General features: G+C 46.2%; 1 protein-coding gene across 1 annotated transcript in view; it reads right to left on the bottom strand.

Moving 5' to 3' along the window:
• zgc:194930 (uncharacterized protein LOC557813 homolog) overlaps nucleotides 1–18,115 on the bottom strand; it is a 35,291-nt gene that overhangs the window by 8,129 nt on the left and 9,047 nt on the right. Inside the window, exon 2 of the mRNA XM_041031778.1 lies at nucleotides 16,987–17,039. Coding sequence (XP_040887712.1) covers nucleotides 16,987–17,018 — 32 coding nt within the window. The 5' untranslated portion in view covers nucleotides 17,019–17,039. The remainder of the gene's footprint in view (nucleotides 1–16,986; nucleotides 17,040–18,115) is intronic.

Genomic DNA, 18,115 nt, shown 5'->3' with positions numbered 1-18,115 from the left:
TACAACCTTCCCAACTACTTGGTGAAGCTACATTATAAAGGCCGTGAAGCTGGGTGCAATGGCATCTGTATGGCGGCGCGGCAACTGACGATCCCTCGCCGTGAAATTACGTTTGGATTTGTAATGACCTTAACCACCTCCTATGATCCTAAAAATTCATACACACGTTCTTGGGGGCTGGTCCTAGACTCTGATGGGGTTTTTGTAATTGGGCGGGGCAAAATGGCTCAACGGCGCCCCCTTGAAGATTTAAAATACCCCTCACCATATGGGTTTTTTTGGAATACAAAGATGAAAATCGGTACACATAAAGAACACTTCGGAACGCACAAAAAAGTCTCTTGACACCATGACCTCAACCCAGCAGGAAGTCAGCCATTTTGTTTTTGGCGGCCAAATTTGAGTGCTTTCCACCATTGGTATGCGGATGAACTCGTGCTAGGGATTTCACCCGATCAACTTCATATCTGGTGGACCTCACCTCAAGACCATGATGATCAAAAGTTATAACAGACTTTTCTCTAAGTTAAAGGGCGTGGCCTCTGTGGCTCGCCAAAGTTCGGTGGCGTTTGGTGAATTTGCCATGACATTTTGAATGGCTCTCACGTCCACATACTTTATCCAAACATCTTCAAACTTTATGAGCATGATGAGGGCTCTGCCCTGAACGGCTCCATATGTCAAACTCCCGCCTTACTCGTGGCGCCCCCTGCTGGTAACAGGAAATAACCTGTTTGTACTATGACGTGTACTGGGGAGAAGAGGAGAGGACATAGGATGACTCTGGTACTTGGCTGCGCTGGCTGCGACTCCCGCGGGTCGCAAGGGGTGCGAGGGCCCGTCATCGCTGCTTGCAGCTTTAATTATTATTATTATTATTATTATTATTCCTCCCAAACAACTGCATTTTTCAACCCCTTCCCATGCTCTAAAACGCCTGAAATTTTGCACACTCATCAGGTCTGGTGAAAAATTTGATATTTTGTGGTCCTTGTAAATGGGGGGGGCAAAATGGCTCTGCAGCGCCCCCTTGAAATTTTCAAAACCCCCCTCCCATTGGGCTTAGTTTGTCATAGGTGCATGAAAATTGGTACACATGTTGATCATACCGAGACACACCAAAAAGTCTCTTGACACCATGACCTCAACCCAACAGGAAGTCCGCCATTGTGGTCGGAAGTTGGCGATTTTGGCGAATTACACCATTGGTATGCGGACGAACTCGTGCTAGGGATTTCACCCGATCCACTTCATATTTGGTGGACCTCACCTCAAGACCATGATGATCAAAAGTTATCACAGAGTTTTCTCTAAGTTAAAGGGCGTGGCCTCTGTGGCCCGCCAAAGTTTGGTGGCGTTTGGTGAATTTGCCATGACATTTTGACTGGCTCTCACGTCCACATACTTTATCCAAACATCTTCAAACTTTATGAGCATGATCAGGGCTCTGCCCTGAACGCCTCCATATGTCAAACTCCCGCCTTACTCGTGGCGTCCCCTGCTGGTAACAGGAAATGACCTATTTTTACTCTGAAGTGTACTGCTCCTTAATAGTTGACACCATCGGCTTGGTTTCTGCTCTACAACCTTCCCAACTACTTGGTGAAGCTACATTATAAAGGCCGTGAAGCTGGGTGCAATGGCATCTGTATGGCGGCGCGGCAACTGACGATCCCTCGCCGTGAAATTACGTTTGGATTTGTAATGACCTTAACCACCTCCTATGATCCTAAAAATTCATACACACGTTCTTGGGGGCTGGTCCTAGACTCTGATGGGGTTTTTGTAATTGGGCGGGGCAAAATGGCTCAACGGCGCCCCCTTGAAGATTTAAAATACCCCTCTCCATATGGGTTTTTTTGGAATACAAAGATGAAAATCGGTACACATAAAGAACACTTCGGAACGCACAAAAAAGTCTCTTGACACCATGACCTCAACCCAGCAGGAAGTCAGCCATTTTGTTTTTGGCGGCCAAATTTGAGTGCTTTCCACCATTGGTATGCGGATGAACTCGTGCTAGGGATTTCACCCGATCAACTTCATATCTGGTGGACCTCACCTCAAGACCATGATGATCAAAAGTTATAAGAGACTTTTCTCTAAGTTAAAGGGCGTGGCCTCTGTGGCTCGCCAAAGTTCGGTGGCGTTTGGTGAATTTGCCATGACATTTTGAATGGCTCTCACGTCCACATACTTTATCCAAACATCTTCAAACCTTATGAGCATGATGAGGGCTCTGCCCTGAACGGCTCCATATGTCAAACTCCCGCCTTACTCGTGGCGCCCCCTGCTGGTAACAGAAAATAACCTGTTTGTACTATGACGTGTACTGGGGAGAAGAGGAGAGGACATAGGATGACTCTGGTACTTGGCTGCGCTGGCTGCGACTCCCGCGGGTCGCAAGGGGTGCGAGGGCCCGTCATCGCTGCTTGCAGCTTTAATTATTATTATTATTATTCCTCCCAAACAACTGCATTTTTCAACCCCTTCCCATGCTCTAAAACGCCTGAAATTTTGCACACTCATCAGGTCTGGTGAAAAATTTGATATTTTGTGGTCGTTGTAAATGGGGGGGGCCAAATGGCTCCGCAGCGCCCCCTTGAAATTTTCAAAACCCCCCTCCCATTGGGCTTAGTTTGTCATAGGTGCATGAAAATTGGTACACATGTTGATCATACCGAGACACACCAAAAAGTCTCTTGACACCATGACCTCAACCCAACAGGAAGTCCGCCATTGTGGTCGGAAGTTGGCGATTTTGGCGAATTACACCATTGGTATGCGGACGAACTCGTGCTAGGGATTTCACCTGATCCACTTCATATTTGGTGGACCTCACCTCAAGACCATGATGATCAAAAGTTATTCAAGGCTTTTCTCTAAGTTAAAGGGCGTGGCCTCTGTGGCCCGCCAAAGTTTGATGGCGTTTGGTGAATTTTCCATGACATTTTGAATGGCTCTCACGTCCACATACTTTATCCAAACATCTTCAAACTTCATGAGCTTGATCAGGGCTCTGCCCTGAACGCCTCCATATGTCAAACTCCCGCCTTACTCGTGGCGTCCCCTGCTGGTAACAGGAAATGACCTATTCTTACTCTGAAGTGTACTGCTCCTTAATAGTTGACACCATCGGCTGGGTTTCTGCTCTACAACCTTCCCAACTACTTGGTGAAGCTACATTATAAAGGCCGTGAAGCTGGGTGCAATGGCATCTGTGTGGCGGCGCGGCAACTGACGATCCCTCGCCGTGAAATTACGTTTGGATTTGTAATGACCTTAACCACCTCCTATGATCCTAAAAATTCATACACACGTTCTTGGAGGCTGGTCCTAGACTCTGATGGGGTTTTTGTAATTGGGCGGGGCAAAATGGCTCAACGACGCCCCCTTGAAGATTTAAAATACCCCTCTCCATATGGGTTTTTTTGGAATACAAAGATGAAAATCGGTACACATAAAGAACACTTCGGAACGCACAAAAAAGTCTCTTGACACCATGACCTCAACCCAGCAGGAAGTCAGCCATTTTGTTTTTGGCGGCCAAATTTGAGTGCTTTCCACCATTGGTATGCGGATGAACTCGTGCTAGGGATTTCACCCGATCAACTTCATATCTGGTGGACCTCACCTCAAGACCATGATGATCAAAAGTTATAAGAGACTTTTCTCTAAGTTAAAGGGCGTGGCCTCTGTGGCTCGCCAAAGTTCGGTGGCGTTTGGTGAATTTGCCATGACATTTTGAATGGCTCTCACGTCCACATACTTTATCCAAACATCTTCAAACTTTATGAGCATGATGAGGGCTCTGCCCTGAACGGCTCCATATGTCAAACTCCCGCCTTACTCGTGGCGTCCCCTGCTGGTAACAGGAAATAACCTGTTTGTACTATGACGTGTACTGGGGAGAAGAGGAGAGGACATAGGATGACTCTGGTACTTGGCTGCGCTGGCTGCGACTCCCGCGGGTCGCAAGGGGTGCGAGGGCCCGTCATCGCTGCTTGCAGCTTTAATTAGGGCCCGAGCACCGAGTGGTGCGAAGGCCCTATTGTAATTCTAATGTTTATTATTATTATTATTATTATTATTTGTCCTCCCAAACAACTGCATTTTTCAACCCCTTCCCATGCTCTAAAACGCCTGAAATTTTGCACACTCATCAGGTCTGGTGAAAAATTTGATATTTTGTGGTCCTTGTAAATGGGGGGGGCAAAATGGCTCCGCAGCGCCCCCTTGAAATTTTCAAAACCCCCCTCCCATTGGGCTTAGTTTGTCATAGGTGCATGAAAATTGGTACACATGTTGATCATACCGAGACACACCAAAAAGTCTCTTGACACCATGACCTCAACCCAACAGGAAGTCCGCCATTGTGGTCGGAAGTTGGCGATTTTGGCGAATTACACCATTGGTATGCGGACGAACTCGTGCTAGGGATTTCACCCGATCCACTTCATATTTGGTGGACCTCACCTCAAGACCATGATGATCAAAAGTTATCACAGAGTTTTCTCTAAGTTAAAGGGCGTGGCCTCTGTGGCCCGCCAAAGTTTGGTGGCGTTTGGTGAATTTGCCATGACATTTTGAATGGCTCTCACGTCCACATACTTTATCCAAACATCTTCAAACTTTATGAGCATGATCAGGGCTCTGCCCTGAACGCCTCCATATGTCAAACTCCCGCCTTGCTCGTGGCGTCCCCTGCTGGTAACAGGAAATGACCTATTTTTACTCTGAAGTGTACTGCTCCTTAATAGTTGACACCATCGGCTTGGTTTCTGCTCTACAACCTTCCCAACTACTTGGTGAAGCTACATTATAAAGGCCGTGAAGCTGGGTGCAATGGCATCTGTGTGGCGGCGCGGCAACTGACGATCCCTCGCCGTGAAATTACGTTTGGATTTGTAATGACCTTAACCACCTCCTATGATCCTAAAAATTCATACACACGTTCTTGGGGGCTGGTCCTAGACTCTGATGGGGTTTTTGTAATTGGGCGGGGCAAAATGGCTCAACGGCGCCCCCTTGAAGATTTAAAATACCCCTCTCCATATGGGTTTTTTTGGAATACAAAGATGAAAATCAGTACACATAAAGAACACTTCGGGACGCACAAAAAAGTCTCTTGACACCATGACCTCAACCCAGCAGGAAGTCAGCCATTTTGTTTTTGGCGGCCAAATTTGAGTGCTTTCCACCATTGGTATGCGGATGAACTCGTGCTAGGGATTTCACCCGATCGATTTCATATCTGGTGGACCTCACCTCAAGACCATGATGATCAAAAGTTATAACAGACTTTTCTCTAAGTTAAAGGGCGTGGCCTCTGTGGCTCGCCAAAGTTCGGTGGCGTTTGGTGAATTTGCCATGACATTTTGAATGGCTCTCACGTCCACATACTTTATCCAAACATCTTCAAACTTTATGAGCATGATCAGGGCTCTGCCCTGAACGCCTCCGTATGTCAAACTCCCGCCTTACTCGTGGCGTCCCCTGCTGGTAACAGGAAATGATCTATTTTTACTCTGAAGTGTACTGCTCCTTAATAGTTGACACCATCGGCTTGGTTTCTGCTCTACAACCTTCCCAACTACTTGGTGAAGCTACATTATAAAGGCCGTGAAGCTGGGTGCAATGGCATCTGTGTGGCGGCGCGGCAACTGACGATCCCTCGCCGTGAAATTACGTTTGGATTTGTAATGACCTTAACCACCTCCTATGATCATAAAAATTCATACACACGTTCTTGGGGGCTGGTCCTAGACTCTGGTGGGGTTTTTGTAATTGGGCGGGGCAAAATGGCTCAACGGCGCCCCCTTGAAGATTTAAAATACCCCTCTCCATATGGGTTTTTTTGGAATACGAAGATGAAAATCAGTACACATAAAGAACACTTCCGGACGCACAAAAAAGTCTCTTGACACCATGACCTCAACCCAGCAGGAAGTCGACCATTTTGTTTTTGGCGGCCAAATTTCACTGCTTTCCACCACTGGTATGCGGATGAACTCGTGCTAGGGATTTCACCCGATCAACTTCATATCTGGTGGACCTCACCTCAAGACCATGATGATCAAAAGTTATAAGAGACTTTTCTCTAAGTTAAAGGGCGTGGCCTCTGTGGCTCGCCAAAGTTCGATGGCGTTTGGTGAATTTGCCATGACATTTTGAATGGCTCTCACATCCACATACTTTATCCAAACATCGTCAAACTTCATGAGCATGATGAGGGCTCTGCCCTGAACGCCTCCATATGTCAAACTCCCGCCTTACTCGTGGCGCCCCCTGCTGGTAACAGGAAATAACCTGTTTGTACTATGACGTGTACTGGGGAGAAGAGGAGAGGACATAGGAGGACTCTGGTACTCTTGGCTGCACCGGCTGCGACTCCCGCGGGTCGCAAGGGGTGCGAGGGCCCGTCATCGCTGCTTGCAGCTTTAATTATTATTATTATTATTATTATTATTATTCCTCCCAAACAACTGCATTTTTCAACCCCTTCCCATGCTCTAAAACGCCTGAAATTTTGCACACTCATCAGGTCTGGTGAAAAATTTGATATTTTGTGGTCGTTGTAAATGGGGGGGGCAAAATGGCTCTGCAGCGCCCCCTTGAAATTTTCAAAACCCCCCTCCCATTGGGCTTAGTTTGTCATAGGTGCATGAAAATTGGTACACATGTTGATCATACCGAGACACACCAAAAAGTCTCTTGACACCATGACCTCAACCCAACAGGAAGTCCGCCATTGTGGTCGGAAGTTGGCCATTTTGGCGAATTACACCATTGGTATGCGGACGAACTCGTGCTAGGGATTTCACCTGATCCACTTCATATTTGGTGGACCTCACCTCAAGACCATGATGATCAAAAGTTATAACAGAGGTTTCTCTAAGTTAAAGGGCGTGGCCTCTGTGGCCCGCCAAAGTTTGGTGGCGTTTGGTGAATTTGCCATGACATTTTGAATGGCTCTCACGTCCACATACTTTATCCAAACATCTTCAAACTTTATGAGCATGATCAGGGCTCTGCCCTGAACGCCTCCATATGTCAAACTCCCGCCTTACTCGTGGCGTCCCCTGCTGGTAACAGGAAATGACATATTTTTACTCTGAAGTGTACTGCTCCTTAATAGTTGACACCATCGGCTCCGTTTCTGCTCTACAACCTTCCCAACTACTTGGTGAAGCTACATTATAAAGGCCGTGAAGCTGGGTGCAATGGCATCTGTGTGGCGGCGCGGCAACTGACGATCCCTCGCCGTGAAATTACGTTTGGATTTGTAATGACCTTAACCACCTCCTATGATCCTAAAAATTCATACACACGTTCTTGGGGGCTGGTCCTAGACTCTGATGGGGTTTTGTAATTGGGCGGGGCAAAATGGCTCAACGGCGCCCCCTTGAAGATTTAAAATACCCCTCTCCATATGGGTTTTTTTGGAGTACGAAGATGAAAATCAGTACACATAAAGAACACTTTGGGACGCACAAAAAAGTCTCTTGACACCATGACCTCAACCCAGCAGGAAGTCAGCCATTTTGTTTTTGGCGGCCAAATTTCAGTGCTTTCCACCATTGGTATGCGGATGAACTCGTGCTAGGGATTTCACCCGATCCACTTCATATCTGGTGGACCTCACCTCAAGACCATGATGATCAAAAGTTATAACAGACTTTTCTCTAAGTTAAAGGGCGTGGCCTCTGTGGCTCGCCAAAGTTCGGTGGCGTTTGGTGAATTTGCCATGACATTTTGAATGGCTCTCACGTCCACATACTTTATCCAAACATCTTCAAACTTTATGAGCATGATGAGGGCTCTGCCCTGAACAGCTCCATATGTCAAACCCCCGCCTTACTCGTGGCGCCCCCTGCTGGTAACAGGAAATAACCTGTTTGTACTATGACGTGTACTGGGGAGAAAGGAGAGGACATAGGGGGACTCTGGTACTTGGCTGCGCCGGCTGCGACTCCCGCGGGTCGCAAGGGGTGCGAGGGCCCGTCATCGCTGCTTGCAGCTTTAATTATTAGGGCCCGAGCACCGAGTGGTGCGAAGGCCCTATTGTTTTTCTAATGTTTATTATTATTATTATTATTATTATTATTCCTCCCAAACAACTGCATTTTTCAACCCCTTCCCATGCTCTAAAACGCCTGAAATTTTGCACACTCATCAGGTCTGGTGAAAAATTTGATATTTTGTGGTCGTTGTAAATGGGGGGGGCCAAATGGCTCCGCAGCGCCCCCTTGAAATTTTCAAAACCCCCCTCCCATTGGGCTTAGTTTGTCATAGGTGCATGAAAATTGGTACACATGTTGATCATACCGAGACACACCAAAAAGTCTCTTGACACCATGACCTCAACCCAACAGGAAGTCCGCCATTGTGGTCGGAAGTTGGCGATTTTGGCGAAATACACCATTGGTATGCGGACGAACTCGTGCTAGGGATTTCACCTGATCCACTTCATACTTGGTGGACCTCATCTCAAGACCATGATGATCAAAAGTTATCAAAGGCTTTTCTCTAAGTTAAAGGGCGTGGCCTCTGTGGCCCGCCAAAGTTTGGTGGCGTTTGGTGAATTTGCCATGACATTTTGAATGGCTCTCACGTCCACATACTTTATCCAAACATCTTCAAACTTCATGAGCTTGATCAGGGCTCTGCCCTGAACGCCTCCATATGTCAAACTCCCGCCTTACTCGTGGCGTCCCCTGCTGGTAACAGGAAATGACCTATTTTTACTCTGAAGTGTACTGCTCCTTAATAGTTGACACCATCGGCTTGTTTTCTGCTCTACAACCTTCCCAACTACTTGGTGAAGCTACATTATAAAGGCCGTGAAGCTGGGTGCAATGGCATCTGTGTGGCGGCGCGGCAACTGACGATCCCTCGCCGTGAAATTACGTTTGGATTTGTAATGACCTTAACCACCTCCTATGATCCTAAAAATTCATACACACGTTCTTGGGGGCTGGTCCTAGACTCTGATGGGGTTTTTGTAATTGGGCGGGGCAAAATGGCTCAACGGCGCCCCCTTGAAGATTTAAAATACCCCTCTCCATATGGGTTTTTTTGGAGTACGAAGATGAAAATCGGTACACATAAAGAACACTTCCTGACGCACAAAAAAGTCTCTTGACACCATGACCTCAACCTAGCAGGAAGTCGGCCATTTTGTTTTTGGCGGCAAAATTTCAGTGCTTTCCACCATTGGTATGCGGACGAACTCGTGCTAGGGATTTCACCCGATCAACTTCATATCTGGTGGACCTCACCTCAAGACCATGATGATCAAAAGTTATCAAAGGCTTTTCTCTAAGTTAAAGGGCGTGGCCTCTGTGGCTCGCCAAAGTTCGGTGGCGTTTGGTGAATTTGCCATGACATTTTGAATGGCTCTCACGTCCACATACTTTATCCAAACATCTTCAAACTTCATGAGCATGATGAGGGCTCTGCCCTGAACGGCTCCATATGTCAAACTCCCGCCTTACTCGTGGCGCCCCCTGCTGGTAACAGGAAATAACGTGTTTGTACTATGACGTGTACTGGGGAGAAGAGGAGAGGACATAGGGGGACTCTGGTACTCTTGGCTGCGCCGGCTGCGACTCCCGCGGGTCGCAAGGGGTGCGAGGGCCCGTCATCGCTGCTTGCAGCTTTAATTATTATTAGGGCCCGAGCACCGAGTGGTGCGAAGGCCCTATTGTTTTTCTAATGTTTATTATTATTATTATTATTATTATTATTATTCCTCCCAAACAACTGCATTTTTCAACCCCTTCCCATGCTCTAAAACGCCTGAAATTTTGCACACTCATCAGGTCTGGTGAAAAATTTGATATTTTGTGGTCGTTGTAAATGGGGGGGGCCAAATGGCTCCGCAGCGCCCCCTTGAAATTTTCAAAACCCCCCTCCCATTGGGCTTAGTTTGTCATAGGTGCATGAAAATTGGTACACATGTTGATCATACCGAGACACACCAAAAAGTCTCTTGACACCATGACCTCAACCCAACAGGAAGTCCGCCATTGTGGTCGGAAGTTGGCGATTTTGGCGAATTACACCATTGGTATGCGGACGAACTCGTGCTAGGGATTTCACCTGATCCACTTCATATTTGGTGGACCTCACCTCAAGACCATGATGATCAAAAGTTATTCAAGGCTTTTCTCTAAGTTAAAGGGCGTGGCCTCTGTGGCCCGCCAAAGTTTGATGGCGTTTGGTGAATTTTCCATGACATTTTGAATGGCTCTCACGTCCACATACTTTATCCAAACATCTTCAAACTTCATGAGCTTGATCAGGGCTCTGCCCTGAACGCCTCCATATGTCAAACTCCCGCCTTACTCGTGGCGTCCCCTGCTGGTAACAGGAAATGACCTATTCTTACTCTGAAGTGTACTGCTCCTTAATAGTTGACACCATCGGCTTGGTTTCTGCTCTACAACCTTCCCAACTACTTGGTGAAGCTACATTATAAAGGCCGTGAAGCTGGGTGCAATGGCATCTGTGTGGCGGCGCGGCAACTGACGATCCCTCGCCGTGAAATTACGTTTGGATTTGTAATGACCTTAACCACCTCCTATGATCCTAAAAATTCATACACACGTTCTTGGGGGCTGGTCCTAGACTCTGATGGGGTTTTTGTAATTGGGCGGGGCAAAATGGCTCAACGGCGCCCCCTTGAAGATTTAAAATACCCCTCTCCATATGGGTTTTTTTGGAATACCAAGATGAAAATCGGTACACATAAAGAACACTTCCAGACGCAAAAAAAAGTCTCTTGACACCATGGCCTCAACCCAGCAGGAAGTCGACCATTTTGTTTTTGGCGGCCAAATTTCACTGCTTTCCACCACTGGTATGCGGATGAACTCGTGCTAGGGATTTCACCCGATCAACTTCATATCTGGTGGACCTCACCTCAAGACCATGATGATCAAAAGTTATAAGAGACTTTTCTCTAAGTTAAAGGGCGTGGCCTCTGTGGCTCGCCAAAGTTCGATGGCGTTTGGTGAATTTGCCATGACATTTTGAATGGCTCTCACATCCACATACTTTATCCAAACATCGTCAAACTTCATGAGCATGATGAGGGCTCTGCCCTGAACGCCTCCATATGTCAAACTCCCGCCTTACTCGTGGCGCCCCCTGCTGGTAACAGGAAATAACCTGTTTGTACTATGACGTGTACTGGGGAGAAGAGGAGAGGACATAGGAGGACTCTGGTACTCTTGGCTGCGCCGGCTGCGACTCCCGCGGGTCGCAAGGGGTGCGAGGGCCCGTCATCGCTGCTTGCAGCTTTAATTATTATTTGTCCTCCCAAACAACTGCATTTTTCAACCCCTTCCCATGCTCTAAAACGCCTGAAATTTTGCACACTCATCAGGTCTGGTGAAAAATTTGATATTTTGTGGTCGTTGTAAATGGGAGGGGCAAAATGGCTCCGCAGCGCCCCCTTGAAATTTTCAAAACCCCCCTCCCATTGGGCTTAGTTTGTTATAGGTGCATGAAAATTGGTACACATGTTGATCATACCGAGACACACCAAAAAGTCTCTTGACACCATGACCTCAACCCAACAGGAAGTCCGCCATTGTGGTCGGAAGTTGGCGATTTTGGCGAATTACACCATTGGTATGCGGACGAACTCGTGCTAGGGATTTCACCCGATCCACTTCATATTTGGTGGACCTCACCTCAAGACCATGATGATCAAAAGTTATCACAGAGTTTTCTCTAAGTTAAAGGGCGTGGCCTCTGTGGCCCGCCAAAGTTTGCTGGCGTTTGGTGAATTTGCCATGACATTTTGAATGGCTCTCACGTCCACATACTTTATCCAAACATCTTCAAACTTTATGAGCATGATCAGGGCTCTGCCCTGAACGCCTCCATATGTCAAACTCCCGCCTTGCTCGTGGCGTCCCCTGCTGGTAACAGGAAATGACCTATTTTTACTCTGAAGTGTACTGCTCCTTAATAGTTGACACCATCGGCTTGGTTTCTGCTCTACAACCTTCCCAACTACTTGGTGAAGCTACATTATAAAGGCCGTGAAGCTGGGTGCAATGGCATCTGTGTGGCGGCGCGGCAACTGACGATCCCTCGCCGTGAAATTACGTTTGGATTTGTAATGACCTTAACCACCTCCTATGATCCTAAAAATTCATACACACGTTCTTGGGGGCTGGTCCTAGACTCTGATGGGGTTTTTGTAATTGGGCGGGGCAAAATGGCTCAACGGCGCCCCCTTGAACATTTAAAATACCCCTCTCCATATGGGTTTTTTTGGAATACAAAGATGAAAATCAGTACACATAAAGAACACTTCGGGACGCACAAAAAAGTCTCTTGACACCATGACCTCAACCCAGCAGGAAGTCAGCCATTTTGTTTTTGGCGGCCAAATTTGAGTGCTTTCCACCATTGGTATGCGGATGAACTCGTGCTAGGGATTTCACCCGATCAACTTCATATCTGGTGGACCTCACCTCAAGACCATGATGATCAAAAGTTATAACAGACTTTTCTCTAAGTTAAAGGGCGTGGCCTCTGTGGCTCGCCAAAGTTTGGTGGCGTTTGGTGAATTTGCCATGACATTTTGAATGGCACTCACGTCCACATACTTTATCCAAACATCTTCAAACTTTATGAGCATGATCAGGGCTCTGCCGTGAACGCCTCTGTATGTCAAACTCCCGCCTTACTCGTGGCGTCCCCTGCTGGTAACAGGAAATGACCTATTTTTACTCTGAAGTGTACTGCTCCTTAATAGTTGACACCATCGGCTTGGTTTCTGCTCTACAACCTTCCCAACTACTTGGTGAAGCTACATTATAAAGGCCGTGAAGCTGGGTGCAATGGCATCTGTGTGGCGGTGCGGCAACTGACGATCCCTCGCCGTGAAATTACGTTTGGATTTGTAATGACCTTAACCACCTCCTATGATCATAAAAATTCATACACACGTTCTTGGGGGCTGGTCCTAGACTCTGGTGGGGTTTTTGTAATTGGGCGGGGCAAAATGGCTCAACGGCGCCCCCTTGAAGATTTAAAATACCCCTCTCCATATGGGTTTTTTTGGAATACGAAGATGAAAATCAGTACACATAAAGAACACTTCAGGACGCACAAAAAAGTCTCTTGACACCATGACCTCAACCCAGCAGGAAGTCGACCATTTTGTTTTTGGCGGCCAAATTTCACTGCTTTCCACCACTGGTATGCGGATGAACTCGTGCTAGGGATTTCACCCGATCAACTTCATATCTGGTGGACCTCACCTCAAGACCATGATGATCAAAAGTTATAAGAGACTTTTCTCTAAGTTAAAGGGCGTGGCCTCTGTGGCTCGCCAAATTTCGATGGCGTTTGGTGAATTTGCCATGACATTTTGAATGGCTCTCACGTCCACATACTTTATCCAAACATCTTCAAACTTTATGAGCATGATGAGGGCTCTGCCCTGAACGGCTCCATATGTCAAACCCCCGCCTTACTCGTGGCGCCCCCTGCTGGTAACAGGAAATAACCTGTTTGTACTATGACGTGTACTGGGTAGAAGAGGAGAGGACATAGGGGGACTCTGGTACTCTTGGCTGCGCCGGCTCCGACTCCGCTGGGTCGCAAGGGGTGCGAGGGCCCGTCATCGCTGCTTGCAGCTTTAATTTCACATTGTGCTTTATGCTGGTTCTTTAAAGGAACACAGAAAAATAATGAGTCCTAGTTATGCCACATATAATCAGCTCATTAAAATGACTGACAAATGCCTGAGAATATTTTCACCTTCAACCAGTATAACAATAGTTTCTGGCAAATAATACTGATGCATTATTTAGCACTGATGTGATGTATTTCCCGTTCACTGCTTCATCAGACGTCTCTGTTCAATCCCTGCTCTCTCCTGTCCGCTGTGAAATGAGTCTTTTATTGTGCAAATCGCAGACTGCCATTTGCCCTGCCAGAGATTTGTTGATGTTGTCCCAATTCCTCATTGGATAGCGGAGGTCGATAAAGGTCCGAGACTAATTAATGCTCATTTAAGCTATATACCTTAAATAGCCCCCTCTAGGCTGTAATGACTGTCTGATACCAGCATTCTGGAGGTTTTTCTTACAAAGGTATAAGATTGCTCGCTCTCACACACACCTATTAGGAGTGTTGGTGGGTGGGCTTTATTTTGTGCACAGTGTAACAGGCTGTCAGACATCACCTGCTGCGAGAGCCTCGTGTTTTTCACAACCATCTCTTCTTCTCCTCATTTGTTTTCTCCTCCACCCCGCGAGCCCCGTAACCCCAGCAGAGCTCCCTCCATCTCACACCTCTCCAGGTGCCTCTCCCCCTCCTCAAAACAACCCCCACCCCTGTCTCTCCGTCAGCGTCACTGTAATGTAGTCGCAGCTCTTTAATCTACAGTCCCTTTGCACTTGACTTCTCCTTGATTTGAGCGCGCTCCCCTGAGCTTCTTCCATCTATTGTCTCACTCCCTTCTGCCTCCTCCTGGTTTCTGAAGTTGTCTTCTTTACTCTTGTTTTCTGTGCTGTGCTTAAGGAGTATTCACATACTTAACAAGAGCACGAGTCCAGAGAATTAAGAAGATAACTTTCAAATAAATAGATCGATTCAGTAACACGCTCCTCTCTCCCCTCTTGGTAAGCAGACACACAAAAACATCAGCCGCCCACGCATTTATAGTCATAAGCTCGCACACACACACGCTCACCCTCTGACTTAAGAACCTCTCTCTCGCCCTGCATCCTTCCCTCTGTCTCCCTTCACAGTGGAAAGCTGAGAAAATGAATGTTTTCCATTTCTCTCCCTCCTGGGCAGCGCCGCCGCTGTGTCCCGGCTGCCAAGGTGAAATCTGAGGCTCGCTTTCAGAAAAGCGAGAGACACGCACACAAGGTGTTTTACCAGGAAAAAAAAAAAGACCAATAATTCATAAAGCTGGACAAAAGCTGTGTGAGAAAATGAAACCGCATTTTCATCATCGACAGGCGGCCACCCGTTCTGTCTCCAAGCTATTTTCAAAGAGCGGACCCAAACAAACAGTCAACTTGTTGCGGTGATTTTGTTTTCTTTTCTAAGAAGACCAAATGTCAACAAGTTGTTGTGTTTATGTGTTCATCTGGCTATCAGACCTAAATCAAACAGCTAATGCAAATCTCTCCTAACACCAGGGAGCAGCAGCTCCCCGGTGTTCAGCTCAGATTTTAATAGCAAAGAGTATTTTTGCATACGAGTTGTTGCAGTTGATTCTGGGGGCTTCCTGCTTTCCTCTCTCTGTTGGGATTCCCTTTGTGTGAGGTTTTATTTATACTGAAGAGTTTTTTTTTTTTGTTTTGTTTTTTTTAGGAAGCACCTCCATCCTGGAAGACACCATCCTTTGCATGTAATATTACTCTGACGGGGCATCAGACAAGACTCCATACACTACACCGGTGAACATGGTGGAACAGCTAGCAGCTAAAGACCCAGACATTTTTCTCAGGAGACGGGGGAGACCAAAAACAGGCTACAAGGAGAATAAATATTGGAATTACATCTCACACTGCTAATGTTGCACTGCAGGTTTAATTAAATAACTCAATCAAAAAACATATGTTCAGTTTGATAATTTGTTTCTGCTCTGTAATAGTGTAATTTTTCCAAGTGTGTAATTAAAGGAAAATATTAAGAATAAGAGACTTCTGCTGTGTCTCAGAAAAATATAATTTGGTATGTCCACGTGTTGGTAAGACACCAACACATGGACATACAGGGACACAGGATTCACATAGTACTGTCACATCTAGAGAGACCAGTTTTCTGCAGGGTTGCTGGGACTGTGAGAGCGTCAGCTTGCTGATACTGAAGCTGTACTGCTGACCCAGTAACCTACAGGTCCACCCTGCCAAACCCTAAACACCGCTAAGCCCAGAAATGTGACACTCCAGACAATTAGGGAGGTATGTGTGTGTGTCACAAGCATTCACATGTGTGTCGTTGACATGGGAAAGAAAAAAAAAAAGTGTGGAGGGGGATTACAGCTCTGGTATGTGAATCACAGCATGTCCTTTCATTAATCTGCAATCAAAATCTCGTTTCCCGGCCCTGCTCTGTCTCCTCGTTTACCTAAAAAAGCACAGCGATGTCGAGCCCTGACAGCGACGCCTTGTAGGCCTTTAATGAACAGACAGTTCTGCAAAGGAATACAGTAACCAGGGGTGATGGCTATTGGCATATTGACTCACAGTTTGTACAAAGAGCCCACGTGAGGCTGAGAGCGCAGACGTATTATAAATGGACCTCTCGCTATTGGCATGAAACAAGACAAAAAATCATTATGTGGCCAAGGAGACACCTGAACTGGCAACTGTGGACCTGCAGATAAGAAAATCCACAGTGAGGTTGTCACAGAGGAAGTGGACTGAAGTTTTATGTTGAGCAGTTTGAGACCTCAGATGAAAAATATATGAAATAAAACATAAAGCTTAAGGGGAAAGAGTAAAGCAGCTATTTGACAGAGCGAATACCACCTAATTAATGAGTGTGGTTTTTGTTTAGGCTGCTGTCCACTGACTGAACTGATGACAAGACGAGAATACTACCTTTCATCTGGACTATATCTTCAGTAGAAAGAAATCAATGAAGTGTGGGGACAGTGAGATCTGCGGATTATCCAGAGGGACAGGGTCAGGGTTTCTAGACAGGATGGATGCTGCTGTCAAATTAAGTATACTTCTTCTATATTGTGAGCACCACAAATGAAAAACCATTCCTTTCCACGTTTTGGTTGGACAAAGAAAAGTCCTAGGATATGTGGGATATCACAAAAGGAAAATGAGAATTTTTTTTTTTTTTTTGGATGGATTGATCTTTTAAATTTCTGGAAACAAGATCGTGTCCTGACAATATTTCCCAGAGGGATCATATAAGACAGAAAAGAGATAAAACCAACAAACAAGAAGAGGTGACGACTGTAGAGTCAGACACACTTCTCACCTTTTTATCATCCTGCAGCATTGGCACCCCATTTGGCCAGCTGTGTCGAGGATCTGTGGAGGGACATTAACAAAGCAATTACACTTTGATCACACAAACACCCTTTAAACGAACGGCACAGACAACATCTAAAGTGACAACACTTCTCAAAACATGCTCATATCGTTTTCAGCGGATGACATTCTCCCGTCAGGGTCTGAGCTTCCTCATCGTGGAAAGGCTACAGCTCCGCAGCCACCGCTCTGTGCGATGACACACACTCTGACAGAGTCCGAGACGGCTATTGATCGCACAGTTCACCACCTCTGACATGTGAGTGGTTTTTAAATCAGGGCTTTTTCTGGGCTCTCCTGAAGATCCTACCACATCAGTCAAGTTTTTGCTTTGCCCTTGGTCTCGATGGTGTTTGGACACGAGGATGAAAACTCTGTCCGCCTGAAGCACTGATAAAGATGTTATTGCCATCCATCACTGTTGCTTGTGAGTGCGTATTGAAGAGTGTGTATCTATGTGCAGGACTGGAGTGACCTTTTTCTCTCCTGGTGGTGTGTTTCTCTAGGCTTTGGCATTTCATTGCCTGGGTAAATAATTAATCACTGAGTCTTGAATGGGTTTGTCTGCAAGCGAAGGAGAAAGAGAGCAACAGAGGTAGAGGACACAGTATCTCTTTGGGGAATGAAAGGAAGGAAATGTGCCCACGAGACAAAACTGTTTCTTGTCTTAACCTTAACTTTCTGACCCTGTAGGCTCTTGCTTTACTTTTAGCTGAATCTTTGAACAAAATCGAATAAGAATCAGCTTGAAAAGTGGAATGTGGAAATTACATGTGGGTGACACTGGCGCATTGTTTTGGGTGCAGCGTCACCTCGTTACAAATGCTGTGTCTTCAAATCAAATCACAAACAGCTGGCCTTTTGCTATAATGGAATATTGCTATAATGGCATATTTTATTCTGTCACTCTGTCATAGTTGAAGTTTACATATTTTGGACTCTGCTTCATGCAATTAATCTAAAAAACATATCACCAACTGCAAGAATTTGGAAACTGATGTGTTTTTAATCTTTTTGAACAACAGCAGAGCAATATCAGCTGTTGGATACACAGGCGATACCTGTTAGAGGGATAA

Source organism: Toxotes jaculatrix, chromosome 23 (genome assembly GCF_017976425.1).
Source record: "Toxotes jaculatrix isolate fToxJac2 chromosome 23, fToxJac2.pri, whole genome shotgun sequence".
NCBI lineage: Eukaryota > Metazoa > Chordata > Actinopteri > Toxotidae > Toxotes > Toxotes jaculatrix.
The sequence above is the reverse complement of the archived record's forward strand: the minus strand, read 5'-3'. Positions and strand labels throughout refer to the sequence as shown.